Raw genomic sequence first — 17,865 nt, forward strand, 5'->3', positions numbered from 1 at the left:
ATCCTATAGGTTTGGCCGCTAGCAGCATCAGTGCTATATTTAAGTCTGCAGACAAGACAGGACAACACAAAGCAATTTAAGCTGCGTGGCTGTCACTGTCAGTTTTTTGATCACCTTTGGGTGACTCTCAACATATTTTTTCTGCTTTTTACTATGTTCTGAAGCCACTCCTGTTTGCTTCAAAGGTCCTATGCGCCTTTTGAATGGTAAGGGTGATTCTTCCCACCCTCTACCATGACCCTTCCTTTCTTTGGATTTTCTAAAAACAAAACAAACGCCTTCCAAAATCTGAGGCAATAGCCTCTTTAGTCAACCTAGAGGTGTTTGTATGGGAAATATCCCAAGTCTGAATGACCATATCTGATTTTTTTTGGAGAATGTTCTCCACCCCAGTTAGGAAGACCTGGAAAAAGCAACACTCTTTTCCAATCAGCTCACTTGTGCAGACAACTTTGCACATGGGTGTTCACGTGCGCGAGTGCTGTAATGTTGAGAGTAAGAACTTGCACAGGATCACTCCTTCCCTTCAGCAGACCGGAAAGCTGATATTCCCATTCATGGAGGAAGTGTGTGAGTTTGCTCTTCCAAGGTTACATTGCTCCTACAGTTACCTGTGCAAGTGAGTTGTCTGGAACACTGTCAGAAGGAGGACAGATGTAACGTTCAGAGAACATTCCAGCAGTTCAGTCTGCAAGTGTGGCAAGACATCAGGTTTCCTGCCCCAAAAGAGTTCCCCGCCACTTGGAGCATTGCTGCATTACCCTGCCAATGCCGTTGGTTCAGTGTGGCAGCTTTATCTGAGCCATTGTGGATCTGGGATATCTATTTCTCAGGGAGCCAGCACAAGCAGTGTATAAGCCAAAGAGTTAACCACTCGTCTTAAACTTCAGCTGGGAAAACTCTACTGGCACCTGGATTGGTGAGGGCAAGGGAGAATTGCTTAGTGGCAGAGCACCAGTTAAAAAGATTGGATGCCAGGCAATGGGAAAAGCTTCTATCTGCCTGGAGAGCTGGTACCAGCCAGTGGATGTAGCCCTAAGGCTAAAAAATAAAATAAAAGTAGTTTCCCACCTTTTAGTCCAATGGAGCCATGCTTTTATTGGTAAATTCTGCCGATGGAGTCAAACCTGTTTTTACCCTTGGGATTGGACTTGTGGGTCCCGCAGGCCTTAATGAGGAATGGGCTGGCACTGGGAAGCTTTAAATTGGGGGGGGTTGTCTCTTATTCTCTCCCTACTCATTTCCCCCCATCCTTGACAGCTCAAAGGGTCAGTCAGGCTGCTCTGTGCGTGTGGAACTGTTCTTAGAATGTGTAAATTTAGAATGTGGTATTTATCATTCTGGCATTGAAAATTGCTGAGTGGGACAGGAGCTCATCTCTCCCTTCTCCCCCTCCCCTTTTTTTCTTTTTTCCTTTCTAGGATACGGACAAGATTTGAGTGGTTTTGGACAAGGCTTTGCTGATCCCAGCCAACAGCCCCCCTCCTATGGAGGCCCTTCAGTACCACCCTCAAGTGGGCCGCCCGCAGGGGGCAGTGGTTTTGGTCGTGGACAGAACCATAACGTTCAAGGTTTTCACCCCTACCGACGCTAACGCGCCCACCTAGAAATCAGGGAGTTCTGTCCAGAGCAGGATATCTGGTACCAGCTTGAAACCCAGGCATCCCAGACTTATGAACGTGTGACAATCACCTACTTTGCTGGAGGGGGGGGCACAAACGTAACATCTGGGGGGGGTTGGGGGGAGGAGGAAGCTTTTGAAAGCAAAGCTGTGGGTGGTGTTTGGACTGCAGTTTTTAATTTTTGTTTTCCTTTCTTTAACCCATCAGCACAAATAAAGAGTGTGTCACTGGTTCAAACTACAGGGTTTTAAAAACGTCTTCAGCTTTAATTAAAAAAAACAACAACTTCAGGTTTCTTTCTCTATATTTTTGTTGGAAGTTTATTTTTTTCCCGAGCCTTTGTTTTACCATATATTGTAAACTTTATGTTTAAAGAAGAAGAAAAAATATATACATTTACAGATTGTGAGATTTTTAAGAGAAATTTTCTACTATGTATGCTGGCTTATTTTTTAATTTAAAAGAGGAAAAAACAACAAACAGGGTTTCCGTTAGCTTAGAAGTAAGTGAGGGTCAACTCCCAACTTCCTTTTGTTAAGTGTGGTTGGTCCAGAAACTCTGGAAGTTTAAAAAAAATTGAGAGAATGAGAAAAGAAAGGAATCTACTGTTAGTCATTTTGTTATTGGTTCCTGAGCTGATAACAACAGAAGCGCAGAATTGTTGGAAAGGCACCAGGTCACTTCGGGAAGCACAGCATTTCAATCTGGGCTTCAGGTTCTTTTTTTAAAAAAAAAAATCCTTTTGGGATGTAGATTTCTTTAAGGGGGGTTAATGGAGGCCTTGCGAAGATGTAGATTTCCCTCAGGCAAACAAATAAAAATTGGTGCATTTTGCACTAACTAGTGATTACCCCTGGTTTGAATAAAGAGAAGTACATTTGGATTAGAAACACAAGCCTGTCTCCACTTTCTTTTCATTTTTTCAAAATGCTTCAATTTCTCACCATAGCCTGTAAACTCCAAGAAACTCCGGTTTCACAGGCAGCAGACTCTTGAAAGGTTCTGTGTGACTGAAGCTTGCGTGCTTTTCAGCGACTCACAATGAGTTCACAATCTCTTCCTTTAATCTGTTCCACATTCCGTGTCCCTGCAAAGTGTGGCTATGGCGACAGCCTAGTCAGTACGAAAAACACTTTGATTTCTGACATCGTATATACTGCCCACCTTAAGGCAGCAAAAAAATCAATCAACACTTTTGTTACAAGAATACCTTTTAAATTCTCATCTGTTCTGTTCCCAGTGGCTTGCAGAATGGTCCCCCACCCCTTCACCTTACACAACCTCCTCCCCTCTGCTAAAAGGCAGCCTGCTGCTTTAAACCATCCTGGATTTGGGAAATAACAAAAAGGTTTCTGCTTAAACTCTTGCCCCTCTTTGATCTCTGAATCAAGTGGTCTTTTCCCAGCTTCTTCTGAAAAAGCTGTTTCATGGCCTTGGGGTTTGCTGCTTTTAAAATGTACCCAGCAAGCCGCAGGAAAAAAAAGATGTGTTAATTTGTGCTGAATTGGGCCTGAATTAGGGAATGGTGGCCTATGCTGTGGGGTTAACAAATTGTCAAAAAAGGGTTTTAGTTGTATGATTGTTAATGTACAACTTGGACGGTGAGGAGCTGGCCTTCATAACAGATAAAAAGCGTGAAGCACTCGAATAAGGTTTTCAGAGAGGAAGGCTAACCTGGTGCTCTCCAGCTATTTTGGATTACAGCTCTCACAGTCGTGCAGACTGGTCTGATGGGATCCACAGCTGACCTATTTCCTTTCCATTTTGCCCTGCCATAGCCTGAAAAGCTGCTGTACAGAGGATTTTCTAATTAATTTCTACACTATTTTTGTAATCCATCTTTCTGATGAGTAGGTAGTCACTATGATCCTACAAGTTGGTTCAGCAAAAGGGCAACCAAAATGACCAAGGGGCACATGGAGCAACTCCCCTACGGGGAAAGGTTACAACACCTGGGCCTTTTTCGCTTATAGAAAAGGCAAGAAAAAGGCACGTGACAGAGGTATTTAAAATTACGCATGTTGTGGAGAAAATGGATTGGGGGCAATCTCTTCCCCTCTCATTAATAGTCTTGGGACCATCCAGTGAAGCTGATTGTTAGATGACGCGGGACAGACGAAAGTACTAGCCTACACAGCGCTTAGTGAAACTATGGCATTCGGTCCCCAAAACACGCAGCAAAGGCCACCAATTTGGATGGGTTTTTAAAAGTATGAGACAAATTCATGCAGTTGTCGGTGGCTGTTAGTCACAATGGCCATGTTCTTCCACCTTAAGAGGTATTGTGCCTCTGAATGCTGGTTGCTGCGAATACCAGGTGGGGCGAGTTGCTGTTGTTCTCGGGTCCTGCTTGCAGGCTGCCCATTGGGGCATGTGGTTGGCCACTGTCAGAACAGGATGTTGGACTTGATGGGCCTTCTTGGGAGCTGCAGCCGGGCTCCTCTTAGGTTGAGCTAGTTCACTTCCATGGGTATCATGCTCAAGAACGGTTTTGCGTTCAGCCTCTAGGAGAATTCAAGCAGCTCCCCCCCCTTCACAAGTTGGCACTGGCCACCTTCCCCCACCAGCCGCATGTTTCGCAGCCATGAGAAGGGGCCTTTTGCACTTACTCTGTTCACCCTTTGTGTGTGTGAGGTGGGCATGGGGGGGATGAATGTCCTTTCTGCCCTGCACTTAATGGCACATCTGTGAGCAGTGGAGGGTGGAAAACTTCCTAGTGCTTTTATTTTTCCCACGGAAGTGTTTTTCTTTTGTAAGTTCGTTATCATTTACATTGAATGGATGCCGATCGCAACTCCAGTAAGAGGTGGGCTTAGCAGTTCTGAAGTTTTTAAGCTTTTGTTTACTACGTAACAAACATGCTAAGGTCAACCACTCTGTAAGGCAAAGGAACATGTTTTGATACAAATTGCATGGGAAAACTTCCTAGAGAATTTTTTACTGATAATTTTAATGTTTTTCGTAAACCACTTAGAGGCTTCTTGGCAATCAAGCAGTATATAAATGTTACTAAATTTTCCTATTCAGAATTTCCCAGGGAAATTCGAATCGCTTGTCTTGTGAGCCAGCCACTGTTGGTCTGTTTTTCATGTTTTAAAATATGGTTTTAGAAAATGATAATGGAGTTTAGATCAGTGCCGGAGCATGTGCTTTGCATGTAGAAGGTTGCAAATTTTATTGTTTCAGTATACATTTATATCCCACTTTTCCTCAAAGGAGCTCAAGGGTTGCTTACAAACATGGTTCTCCCCCTCACAACAACACTGTGAGGCAGGTGAGGCTGAGAGAGTGTGACTAGCCCCTAAGGTCTTCCAGTGAACTTCATAGGTGAGGAGGGGGGATTTGAACCCTAAACTCTCAGGTCCCAGTCCAACGCACTAACCAGGCCCCGGGTGCAGCTAGGAAAGACCTCTGTCTCAAACCCTGGGCTGGGGGGAACAACTGTTGCTTGTCAGTAACACTGAGACAGGACCAACGGTCTTACTCAGACCCCGTCTGCGCTCGACATTTAACGCAGTATCATACCACTTTAAACAGTCACGGCTTCCCCCAAAGAATTGTGGCTCTGTAGCGTCTTAAGGTTGCTGAGAGGAGCTGGGAGACCAGCATTCCCCTCCCAGAGCTACAATTCTCATGGTTTAACAGTCAATACCAGGGAATGCTGGGAACTGTAGCTCTGGGAGGGAAATTGGGGGGGGGGGTCTCATAACAACACTAAGTGCGCCTGCTCCTAGTGGAGGTTGGTTCATTAGGGCGTGTGGGGTAATGCCCCACTAACGTCGGGCTGCGTCCAGCCAGTCCTCACCTACCTGCCTTCCTACTTAATACCCAGTGTAGGGGTCCTTGCTGTCAACTTCCTCTTCCTTCATCTCAGTGTTGCCTCTTGTAGAACTCAGCAGGGAGGAGATTGAGACAAAAACTAGCATTTGTTGGGTCCGCCCCTCACTGGCTCTAGCTCCACCTACCGTTGGGCTCCCTGCCTTCCGCCCCAGCAGTCCCAACTGAGCACTAATCACCAATGGCTGATTCCTGTACTAGAGACACTAATAGCACTGATAGTGAAGATTGTATGTATTGGATGTGTGTGTTTCCCATCACTAACTTGTCCCTATGACTAGCTTTTTTTAAAATGGCAGGAATCAAAGGGGCAATCTTCCCTAGACATGCTTTTGCGGAGGATGCAGTCGAAGAGTAAAACCTGGTGATTCAGGCCACTATCCTCTTTCCAACCAAATATCTGCAGGGAAACCCACCAACCAGCAGGCCACAAAGGCAAGCAACGCTGCCCGCTTTGTCCCTGTTATCTGTGGCTTGGAGATAGACTGCTGCTGAATGCGGAGGTTCTGCAGATCCGTCTTGGATACAATTGTGTTCCAAAAAATGAGACTCACCTCAGTGTGCATGATCAGAAGCAGCTCAATATGTTCTGCAATACTGCAATCCTCTGCACTCTGACAGAAAAAGGTAGGGCTGTGTGAGTGTATGTGTTCTGTGGTTACAATGGCGGACTAGGACTTCAGCCATGAACTTCATTTAGGTGGCCTTGGCTCTGCCATTGTCAGCCTAATCTACCTCACAGGGTGGTTCTGCAGATACAATGGGGTGAAAGAACTTTTTGAGTTCCTTGCAGGAAGGGATGAATGATATTATAATTGTATTAATAATTATAATAGTATGAATAATAATTTATTACCCGCCCTTCACCCTGAGGTCTCAGGGCGGGTTACAGCAATTTAAAATTCATCCTTAAAAAGCCATTTAAATCAACTTACAACCGCAAAAGCTCATGTTAAAATGAATCCCCTGATACAATATTTTTTGAGGCTAGCAAACAGGCTGACCTACAAGCCCGTATTTATTATGTTCCAGCCTTCCCCAGCGTTGTGCACTCCGTGCTGTGGGGTCTGGTTAGGGACGGCAGTCCAAAACACGAGAAAGGCACCTCTTCGGGTGAAAGCCGCGTTACTACGGTCCCTTTAAGAAGCTTGCGCGTGCGCCCAAGCGGCTCGCCCCTTTGCGGGCGGAAGCGAACGGTCTGAAGCCCGCAGAGGGCGTGGACTGAGCAGAGAATTCCTTCCCTATTTTTTTTTATTTATTTTTTTGCGCCCGGAACTCGCACGCTCTCGCGATACCAAGAGGCGCCTGTGCGGGAGCTCGGCCTTTTCCCGGAGAAGACAGCAGCCAAGATGGTAGGTAGATTTTGAAGCAGACTTTTTGGGGGGCTGCGTAATCCGGATCCATCCGGCAAGAGGAGGGCGGCAGGGGGCGTTTAGGCCTCACTGTTCGCGTAGTGGGAACGGGGGTCGATTTTACCGTGGGGGGAAGAATGGTGCGAGCCGGATAGGAAGAGTGGAACGGGGCGGCCTCGGCCGGAGAGCATTGGGGAGTTAACTTCGTGCCCTGCCCCATTGCAAGCAGACTACGCTCGCCCCAAAGCATGCATGTGCTCTGGCGACGCACCCCAATGCTTTGAATGAAAATTTTACATCTGGCATTTTGACCTGTTTAAACATGAGCCGATAGTGTGTGGGGGGGGTGTTCAGGGGAGATAACTGGTTGGGAGTTCAGCGCTTGCGCCCCTGCTTTGGATGTCCGGGGGCCCAGGTCCTGGCAGCATCTCCCGGCTAGTGAAGTGTCCGTCCTTCCGTCCCCCCAGCCTAAAAACCTGTAGAGCCGCCGCCAGTCAGGGTAGACATTTTTGCATTCTTTATTCTTGTGTGTTTCCTCTCCCTGGACAGGCGGAAGTGGAGCAGAAGAAGAAGCGTACCTTCCGGAAGTTCACCTACCGGGGTGTTGACCTGGATCAGCTCCTGGACATGTCCTAGTAAGAGAATATTCGTCTTTCCCCCCCCCCTCTTTAAATCGCTTACACCCCACTCCCTCTCCTTTTCTATATTTATTTACCGGGCTGAGATCCTGCCCTTCCTCCTGAAAGGAGCCCAGGGTGGCAGATATGTCAACAAATCAGTTTAGCGGCAACAAAAGGAAAAGTGTCACACCAGTTAGTTTTCGTCTTCGTTCCTCCCTTGCCATCCTGGGGCTCTCCACAGATTTTGCACTGCAACTCCCCTTTGCTCTGGCTGCTTATAGTTTACGGAGGGCTGCCAGTCTAGGCTTGAACCCAAGCCGCTGTGGGGATTGAGGGAAGGGCATTAGCTGGCCGTCTGCAATCCTGACTTGGAAGCGGGAGCCTTCTGGGTAGGACCTGGATGTCTTCTAGAAACAGAGGAAGCTGAGTCAGTTGTTGTTGTTGTTATTATTATTTAATAATAATTGGGATTGGCTGCAAAAAAAGGCAAATGCTATTTTGGGCTGCATTAACAGAAGTATATGTAAATGGTTCTGATGCTGTTATTGTTTTGTGAATAGTGCTGTGCAAATTTTTTTTAGTAATAACCTGGGGGGTGGTTAGCCCCAGTTAATCTTGTTAGCTTTGTTATCTGTAATAAATACTTAATTTGGTTTACCAAAGGCCTGATCCTTGGCTGGGGTTTCACAGACCAGAAGGGAGGGTAAGGTAATGACCAAGGCTGAAGGGGAACTGTAACAAATGGTGGCAGCGGTGAAGAGAATAACAATACCAGTATTCAGAGTCTCTGGGAATACTAGTATTGGGACGTTACTGGTGGTTGCCTAGCAGGGGGATTTGTTGAGATCTGTGCTAGAGCGGGGATAGGTAAACCATAAGAGAGAGCGGTCCGGACTGGTGGACTCCCTGGTGGTGCCTAGAGACAGGCAGTAACCACGAGCAGGTAGGAACCTGACAGGGAGAGCCAGGGAAGGACGCCTCACAGTTAGTCTCCCTGCTTTTGTCAGGTGGCACTCTATGCCTTGAAGGGCATCAGGACTGACAGGGGCACTTTTTTCCCTTCCCAGCGAGCAACTGATGCAGCTCTACAGCGCCCGCCAGCGCCGGCGGCTGAATCGGGGCCTGCGCCGCAAGCAGCACTCTCTCCTGAAGCGCCTCCGCAAGGCGAAGAAAGACGCTCCGCCCATGGAGAAGCCGGAGGTGGTCAAGACCCATTTGCGTGACATGATCATTCTTCCAGAGATGGTGGGCAGCATGGTCGGCGTGTACAACGGGAAAACTTTCAACCAGGTGGAAATCAAGGTGCGTTCCCCGCCCCCAGGCGTTCCTATAGGAGTAGGCATGGGGAGTCTGTGGCCCTCTAGATGTTGTTGGACTACAACTCCAGTCAGCCCTTTGTTATTTGAGACAGGGGCTCCCAAACTCTGCTCCGTAGACCACCAGGGGTCTGCAAGCTTCCTTCAGGAAGTCTGCAGCGTGTCCGCATTAAATATTTATTGATGTTTAATCATCTCTTTCTTCTTTGTATTCTGTTTTATTGTGTTACGATTTGAATTGTATGGAACGCAGATCATAGTACTATTTAAGATACAATGTAAAAACAAAAGTAGCAACTAAAATGGAAATTGACTGCCTTTGATTCCGACTTATGGCAACCCTATGAATAGAGTTTTCATGGTAAGCGGTATTCAGAGAGGGTTTTACCGTTGCCTTCCTCTGAGGCTGAGAGGCAGCGACTGGCCCAAGGTCACCCAGTGAGCTTCAGGGCTGTGTGGGGATTCGAACCCTGGTCTCCCAGGTCGTAGTCCAACACTCTTAACTACTACGCCACACTGGCGCTCTCTCCACCACCAATGTCAATGAACAGTGGACTGACTGCCTTCAAGTCGATCCCGACTTACGGCAACCCTATGAATAGGGTTTTCATGAGGCTGAGAGGCAGTGACTGGCCCAAGGTCACCCAGTGAGCTTCATGGGTACGTGGGGATTTGAACCCTGGTCTCCCAGGTCGTAGTCCAACACCTTAAACACTACACCATGCTGGCTGTCATATTAAAATTAATGAAAAATACAATGAAAAAAATCAAACGACACCTAGGACAGAAAATTGCTGCAATAGACAGAAAAAAATCATTAAGTGGTCCACCGAGAAGATAAAATGGACAAGACAAAACTGTTTGTTTAAAAGAAGGGGTTACCACTGCTTCTTCCTTCCCTTCAGGGCAAGATGGTCCTGCAGAAGCCCCTGTGGTGGCAGCTAGCGGAGAGAGGGCCATAGGGTGGAAATTCCCCAAGCTGATGATACTGGGCCAGTCTCAGAGGCCAGCAGTTGAGACTGGGCTGATGGGAGCTGTAGTCCAAAACATTTTGAGAGCAGCTAGTTGAGGAAGTCTTAGCTAAAAGGGTACGGGTTGGGAAGGCATTGTAACGGGATTCAGGTTGCCCATTGTGGTTCCATTCGTTTCAAGCCCTGATCTGGGAACTCCCGCGCCTGTTCCAAAATCGCAGTGCGTTGGAACATTTGTCCCCTGCTCTTCAGCCAGAAAGTTTCCCAAATCGGCTTACATAAATCAGTTTCTGAAAAGACATTCTCTTGCCCATAGACTTGTAATTAAATGAGTTTAGCAACAAGGCTTAAGGTTAAAGATTTTTTTTCTTAAAGTGGTCATCCCCCAAATTTCAAAAAACAGAATGTGAATATTTTTGCAAATTTGAAACAAATAGAAATTGGTCACTTTGCAGAATTTCTGATCTGTGCACAAGCTTTCATGTTGCCTCAACTCCCATAAGAAACTCAGCATTGGGTCTTAAACATCACTAAACAGACTGATATTTGACGGTGGTGGGTGTTCCTTGCACACTGTTTACTTCAGCCTTGCAATGTTTTTAAATGTGTTTTAAAGTTTGCTTTTATGATGTTTTAACATTTTTAGTGCTTTTGTTTGCTGCCCTGGGCTCCTGCTGGGAGGAAGGGCGGGATATAAATCAAATAATAAATGAATAAACAAAACTGTTCTGTCTTAAGGTATAATGTGGAGCACATCATCACTTACTTCCTTTTTTTCCTCAGTGAAGAAAGGAGTTCTACTTCTTGCATTCTACTTTGCATTAACAGCTCCATATCAAAACTTTTAACTGTTCTGATAGCGTGGTTACCCCCATTCGATTTTCAGTGCTTGACACAAAGCAGACTTGTGTGTAATTTTATCGCGGTTGAGTCAACTTCTTTTCATTTACAAATTGTGTTTTAACCACAGGTACATCGACAATGAAAGAAACAGCAATTTCATAAATACAACTTCAAATCCAATACAGAGGCAAGGTTGTATCCCTAATATATACTTGGAGCGGATCCATTGAAATAATAGAATTCAGTTAGTCATCTCCTTGGATTTCAGTGGGTCTACTCTGAGTATCATTTAGTTGGATTCTGCCCACGGACTGGGATAAAAACCTCCACTCAAAAGATCTATTGGAAAAAGAAGGGTCTTTGGTAGGCACCAAACGTAAGTTTGTTTTTTCATACAGACTACTGTTCTCTTCCTTCTCTTTCAGCCTGAAATGATTGGGCACTACTTGGGAGAATTTTCCATCACTTACAAGCCTGTGAAGCACGGCCGGCCTGGAATTGGGGCCACCCACTCATCTCGGTTCATTCCTCTGAAGTGAGAGGATTTGGGAAGAACTTTTCTATGTGTAAATAAAAGCTGTTTCCCAACTGATCCTGTGAGCTAGTCTCATTTTTGGATAGGGACATTCCCAAACCGTTCCTGTTGCTCTCTTTGATTGTAAAAAGAATTTGCGGTTCCCTGTGCAGCGATAACTGGTGATTAATAAAGTAAGCAGGACTTGCTCATGGTCACACACACACACAAACAACAACCTCATGACACTGCAGGGTTGTGAATTTTCCTTAAGGGTTCACTACCAAATTCTGAACTTCTCTATCTGTGGAAAAAGTAGCAGGGGGAGGGGAGAAGGACAGGTTTGATCATTTGCATGTATATTGGGTTCAGTGGGATTTACTCGCATGCAATCATGCTTAGGATTGGTAAAACTGACGGGGTAGAGAGGGATGGAGGGCTGGAGTGGGCAGGGGAGGAGGAAGAAGGAAGAGCGGAGGGGAAAGGCAGGTCTGATCATTTGCATGCTTGTTGAGTTCAATGGGATTTATTCCTGTGCAATCATGGTTAGGATAGGTAAAACTGCCTATGGAGGAGGAAAAGGGGGATTGGAGGGGGACAAAGGAAGGGGGAGGGCAGGTTTGATCATTAGCATGCTTATAGAATTCAATGGTATTTACTCCTATGCAATCATTGTGCAGTCGGGAATGCTTTGCTTTGGATTCCTGCATCCAGCAGGGGGTTGGTCTTGATGCCCTTATAGGCCCCTTCCAACTACTATTCTATGACTCTATGCTTAAGACAGGTAAAACTGACCATGGGAATGAGGAAGGGGATGGGGAGGGAGGGGCAAGAGAAAGGGGATAGAAGGGAGGGTGGGTTTGATCATTTGTATATTTTTTTAGTTCAGTGGGATTTATTTCTGTGCAATCATGTTTGAAAATGGAAATGGCCTGCCTTCAATTTGATCCTGACTTATGGCAACCCTATGAATAGGGTTTTCATGGTAAGGGTATTCAGAGGTGGTTTTACCATTGCCTTCCTCTGAGAGGCAGTGACTGGCCCAAGGTCACCCAGTGAACTTCATGGCTATGTGGGGATTTGAACCCTGGTCTCCCTGGTCCTAGTCCAACACTGACCCAGGAGGGGGAGAGAAGGAGATTGGGTGGGTGGGCACTGGGTAGAGGGGAAGCCTCTTTCCAAAAGGAAAATATTGCTTTTCAGCGTTTCCCCCACCCTTTTATTCTACAGCAGGCACATGAAGCTTCCCACCCAAATTTAAACCAAAGCTGTCCCTGGCCACATCCACACCAGGCCTTTATTTCACTTGGGACAGTCATGGCTTCCCCCAGAGAATCCTGGGAAGTGTAGTTAGTGAAGGGCGCTGAGAGTTGCTAGGAGACGCCCTGTTCCCCTCACAGACCTTCCGCCAGAGTGGCTGACTGTTCAACCCCTCTGCCCGCTGGAGCTCTGTCAGGGGAATGGGAGTCTCCTCACAGCCCCCTTCACAAACTACACTTCCCAGGATTCCTTGGGGGAAGCCATGACTGCCTCGTGTGAAATCAACATCTGTCGTGGGTGTGGCCCCCTGATTAGCCCAGCAGCTGGGCGTTTGGCTGTGGGAACCCCGACAGGTGGTTCTTCCTGAGCCTTCCCCACATTCCGTTCAATGCAAAATTTCTTAAATTAATTAAAAATCAGCCAGGCATTTTTGTCACTTTTAAACTGCAGAAGACGAAGGTCCGAGTCTGGGGCAAGGTCAGGATTGGGATTCCAGGTACTCTGTGAACATGGCTGGTTTTGAATGAATTTCACTATGTTATGAGAACTCTGACAGGAAAAAAGTCCCAAAGGGCCCTGGGGTTTTTCCCTCTCTTTTTAGACTTTGAATTCTCTCTGACTGTTTTGTGTGTCGCCGTGAAAATCAAGAGGGTGGTCAAGCAAGCATTTCTGAGTTCGGGACTATTCAGCTTTGGAAGGTTTTGTTTTGAAATGAGCTTCTGGGAAGCCTCAGAATGGCATGGGGGGTATTTTCGATTGAACATAGAGGAATGTGAAAAATCCACGCTGGCTACAGCTCTCGTGGCTGTATAATCAGAAACTCTCTTACTCAAACGCGTTGGCGCGCTTACTCGACAGGATGGTTTTAAAAACGATGGTGAGCAGAATCACATTGGTAGCTGTTGCTAATTTTTATTGAAAGCATCTGTATCTGAGCTTGGGGGCACCTTGTGGCCTCCCGGATGTTGCTGGTTGCAACTCCTTATCTCCCTGACCATTGGGCAAGCTGGCTGAGGCTGATGAGAGTTGGGAATTCAGCAATATCTGGAGAGCCACGCGGCTTCCCCGTTCCCGATTTCTGGAAAATGAAAAACACCCCCTTGAATTGGGCTGCAAAACTAGCTGTGAGCCAGCGTTGTTGGAATAGCATCGATACAATGTGATTTACGTGCCACATGCCTGTAACGAATCCGGCTGTTGTGTTGCATACCGACAGGAGTTTGCAGATGCTTTTCCAAGGCGGCCTGCATGCTAAAAGCAGTAACAGTAATTCGTCTGGATCAGCCTTCTGGTTCTTGACGTTGGTGCCACCACAAATTAAGCCCTGGAGTGGGCTCTCGCCAGCGTGCTAGGCCATACCTCCATGCATGTAGAAGGCCCCAAATTCAATCCATCTAATTTTGGCGAACAACCCCTGCCTGAAACCCTGGGGAGCTGCTGTCAGTCAGTGTAGACAGTACCGATCTCGATGGAGCAATGGCCTGACTTGGCATTGAGACACTCCTTATTTAAACTGGCCCTTTATTCGGAACTATGAGGACTACAATCTTACTGTGTCTTTTAAGGGAAGGACCGACAATAGCTTGGTGGCAGAGCACATGCTTTGTGTGCAAGAAGGTCCTGCGTTCAATCCATGGCGTGTCCAGATGGAAGGGTTGGGTTGACGGCAGGGCTGTGGAGTCAGAGTCGGAAGCAATTTTGGGTGGAGTCGGGGTCGGTAGAAATGTACCGACTCCGGCTTCAAAATAAATTTTGATTGACAATTTTTTTAAAACATACATTCAAAATGTCAAAGAAGCTTCCCATGAAGTCAGCTGTAGTTGAGCATTTCAGCATAACTCAAGATGGAAAACATTTTGTGTGTCAGTGTATGACGCAGGACCCAGATGAAGACGAATGCTGTGATGCCAAGATCAGCACATATTCAGGCAGCGATAAAAATGCTCCTATGAGAGCTTCCAATTTAAAAAGACATTTACAGTGCTTTCCAGGGCTGTGGAGTTGGAAGCAATTTTGGGTGGAGTCGGAGTCAGACAGCAGAACAATAAAGGAGTCGAAGGTTTGGGGTACCGACTCCACAGCCCTGGTTGATGGGTGAGGGGAAAGATTTCTTTGCTGGAGAGCTGCTGCCGATCAGAGTAGGCTAGACAGGCAAACTGGTATAAGGGACATCCTGGACAGCAGATCTCAAGGATGTGAGACTAAAAAGGGGCGTGCCAGTTGATTTTTCAGAGGGCTTGATGGAGGCCGAAGGGTTTCGGCAATTGCCGGGTACAGGGCGACAAGGCACAGCGCGACGGACACCCAGGTCATCCCAGCTACAAAAAGGTTGAATGTGTCTTTCCAGTTGGCATACTGGATGGCGCACAGCACAGCTTTGGGGCAGGTGACTGACAGAGGGCAGCGGAGCCCTGATGGATAGCGACTGTAGAGGCCGTGGAACGCCATCAGAAAGATTCCTTCCAGGAGGGCCTTCGCCAAGAGACTGACCCAATGCAGCCGCAGCCCGTGGCTCTTGCCGTGGAGTGGGCCGCGCCACCAGCCACTTTTCCCCTGGCACCTAGGCGAGTGGAAGATGCAAGCGCAGGCCACCCCATGCGTCAGGAGGCTAGCCGCCTGCAGCAGAAAGAGGTTGAAAGGGGAGATGGGGAAGGCCTTGTCGAAGCAAGACAAGATGCAGCCCTGCGAGGTGGAATTGCACTGCAGGTCGGCCATCTCGTCTCGCCATAGGGTCTTGGCCCCCAGCGCCAGCGATCCGAGCCGGAGCACTGTGAGGAAGGACAGGCCGGCTCGACACAGCCTATGCACCTGCCTGCTGGTCCCACTCAGCAGCGTCATTAAGGCTTCGGACTCCATGGGTCTCTGGAGCAACCTTGCACTGAAATGCAAACCAGGCACACTATTATTATGCTGTGTATGTTATTACAGGGGTTGCCATCGTGGTGCCCGTGGGCACCCATGTGCCCAGCAGTACCTCCTACAGTGCCCGCAAAAGGTCTCTGTAGATATCCCTTCAAAAAGGCACAGGAGTCTTCCTGCTCAGCCCATTCACCCTTGCTCAGCCTTTTAAACGCACACACAATTAAGCACGGCCAACGTGTTGCTAGGTGCTAGAACGGAATGCCCGCACCCTCCTGTCTCTTCTGAACAGAGGAGAGACACAAAGAGCTTCTCTCCGGGTCTGTGAGCGAGCCCAGCGGTGGCTGTTCTAGGTGCCTTTTTCCCCCATTGATGGGCTGGGGGGAAGAGGGGGCTTGCCCACGCTATTTTCTGGCTGTGCCACTTTTTCTGCTTCTTTGCATATGGCAACTGCTATGCCATGCCCCCTCAAAGGCAGCCATTTTGTGAGTGATGCCCACGGCATTTTCTCAAAATTCCAAATGTGCCCACTGGCCCCAAAAAGGTTGGCGACACTTGCGTTGTCATTTATTAGTATTATTACTGTTTAGTTATATATTAAGTCATCTTATGCTGAAGCCTTATTTTAGTTGTATTTGAAGGTATTAGATGTGCTCAGCCTGTTTTTATAGAGTCCAGGAGGCATACGCTAAAAATGAGTTGGAAACATCTAGTATCCACAAATACAACTAAATAAGTCATTTATACAAAACCAAGCACTGTCCCACAGCAGAGGCAAGCCAAGGGTTTCTAATCCCTGATCTGTCTGGTTTTAATGTCCAGGCTACACTCTGCTTTCCATACCTGCCATTGCTATCTATCAGTATGGAATATTTTATCTTATTTGTTGTTATTGAAATCCTTTTTAATCTGCCTATTATTTTGAAAGGCTCCCAGAGTGAACAGCAGTAACGTAGCAGACATGACATGCAAGGAAAAAAGGGGAGAGAAGGATGAGGAAAAAGACAAGCTCAGACACCATTTCTTGGAGTTACACTATCTGCCCGCTGTGATGGAAATGTTTCATGTAGCCTGATGGAGTGGCTGTCCATGGGTGGCAGCTGAGGAGTCTCTACAGTTTGGTAAGGATGCTGGGAGTTTTAGGTGTGGGAGGGAAAAACTACAGTTCCCAATATTCCTGTGGGGGAGAGCCATTGCTCTAAGGCAGCTGGTCTCAAAAAGAACAGCATATGCTGTTGATCTGTAGGGGTGCGAATCTATCAGCCTTCCCAGATGTTGCTGGACTCCTGCTCAACCAGCAGCTATGCTTCTGGGTCTGATGGGACTTGTAGTCCCAAACATCTGCAGGGCACCAGGGTGGCAAAGGCTGATCTAGAAGGACACAGGTTCTCCACCCCTGGGAAGGCTCTGTTAAAAGCTCCTATTAAAATAGTCGCAAAATCCTCTATTGCACTGGTGAAGATGTTTGTTTCAGCCCCGAGGGCCGCATTCCCTTCTGGACAACCTTTTGGGGGCCACGTGCCAGTGGTAGGAGGGGTCAGAGGCAAAAGTGGGCAGAGCAACTGCCATTGTACAACAGGCGAGTTTCTATGCATACTCGCTCACCCCCTTCTCTCCTCTGTCCAGGCAAGCAAGAGTTCAAGGACACATTTCCAGCCAGGCAAAATAATAATAAAATAAATAAAACCACCCAAGGACAGCGCAAAGTAGGACCCGTGAGGGGTGTGGCCTGGGGGGTGTCCCGAGGACCAAACAGAGCCAACTGAAACTTGTTTTAGCTGAGAAGCAATGATGAAAAACAGCTGCTCCTGTGAACCATTAGTCCTTTTGAGCAAGCAAAAACTTCTTCAGCCAGGACTACTGACATGAAAACCGTTTACACGCATTCTGCCGTAGCTCTAATAAAAAAAATAAAGGTAGGAAAGAAAGCCAAGTCCACAGAGTGAGGCCTCACCTGACAGGATCGGAGGGCTGGACAGGTATACCTTGCGAGGCTAGTATGGCTTTGACGTCTGAAGGGGGTGACTGGTGAAAAAATTGACTGGATGCCCTTCGACACAGCCTGCTCCCCTGAAACTGCCCTTTCTTCAGTCAAGGGCAGCAATGAAAAGATCAGGAAATGCTTGCTCCCTTGGCTGTATTTTGGTATAAATAAGGCACCTTCTGGAGCTCAGGGGTGGGGCTTCCAGTTCAGGTGAGTTTGAAGCAAGCAAGGGAAGGGAGGTGTGCACGATGTGGGTGGGAAGAGTTAATGTGTTTTTTTAAAAGCAGGCTACTGTGGTTAGTAGCCATTGAGCTATCTTGGTGGTTTTTCTGTGTAAGAACATCACTCAGGCAGGGGTGTAGTCATCCAGGGTCTCAAGGGATCTTAGACCTTACATTTTTGGAAGCAGGGTCCCTATGTCTCCAGCATGCTACAAGCCAAACAGCATGAAAGGGGAGTGTGTTAGCCACTGAGAAGAGTCTTCTAACATGACTCCTTATCCTTTCCTCCTGATTGGAGCCTATCAGAGTGAAAGGAGGTGAGTCAGCCACTGAGAAGACTCTTTTAAGTGGCTAACACTCTCATGCTGATTGGCTCTTGTTGTGGGAGAAGGCATTAACAAGGTTCTCCTTCTCACCCCAGCAGCTAAAAAGTGGGGGGAGGAATGGTTGTGACTATCGTGTAGGG

General features: G+C 47.3%; 3 protein-coding genes across 7 annotated transcripts in view; 2 read left to right on the forward strand and 1 right to left on the reverse strand.

Moving 5' to 3' along the window:
• The window catches only part of DAZAP1 (DAZ associated protein 1), a 51,104-nt gene extending 48,587 nt beyond the window's left edge, over positions 1 to 2,517 (forward strand). For 4 of the 5 annotated variants that reach the window (XM_061602186.1, XM_061602187.1, XM_061602188.1 and 1 more), the window contains exon 12: positions 1,422 to 2,517. In XM_061602186.1, coding sequence (XP_061458170.1) covers positions 1,422 to 1,594 — 173 coding nt within the window. In that variant the 3' untranslated portion in view covers positions 1,595 to 2,517. The remainder of the gene's footprint in view (positions 1 to 1,421) is intronic. The other variant, XM_061602190.1, reaches the window with a different exon arrangement.
• A 1,358-nt stretch (positions 2,518 to 3,875) lies between these two features.
• On the forward strand, positions 3,876 to 11,153 carry RPS15 (ribosomal protein S15). The gene is made up of 5 exons (XM_061601831.1): positions 3,876 to 3,901; positions 6,664 to 6,811; positions 7,361 to 7,446; positions 8,499 to 8,733; positions 10,987 to 11,153. The coding sequence occupies exons 1-5, from the start codon at positions 3,876 to 3,878 to the stop codon at positions 11,098 to 11,100; spliced, it is 609 nt and encodes a 202-aa protein (XP_061457815.1). The 3' UTR covers positions 11,101 to 11,153.
• Positions 11,154 to 14,522: 3,369 nt separating this feature from the next.
• Positions 14,523 to 15,191, reverse strand: LOC133372769 (gap junction beta-5 protein-like). The gene has a single exon (XM_061601832.1). The coding sequence runs from the start codon at positions 15,189 to 15,191 to the stop codon at positions 14,523 to 14,525; it is 669 nt and encodes a 222-aa protein (XP_061457816.1).
• Positions 15,192 to 17,865: the final 2,674 nt, after the last annotated feature.

This window comes from Rhineura floridana, chromosome 18, assembly GCF_030035675.1.
Source record: "Rhineura floridana isolate rRhiFlo1 chromosome 18, rRhiFlo1.hap2, whole genome shotgun sequence".
In the NCBI taxonomy this organism is placed as follows: Eukaryota; Metazoa; Chordata; class Lepidosauria; order Squamata; family Rhineuridae; genus Rhineura; species Rhineura floridana.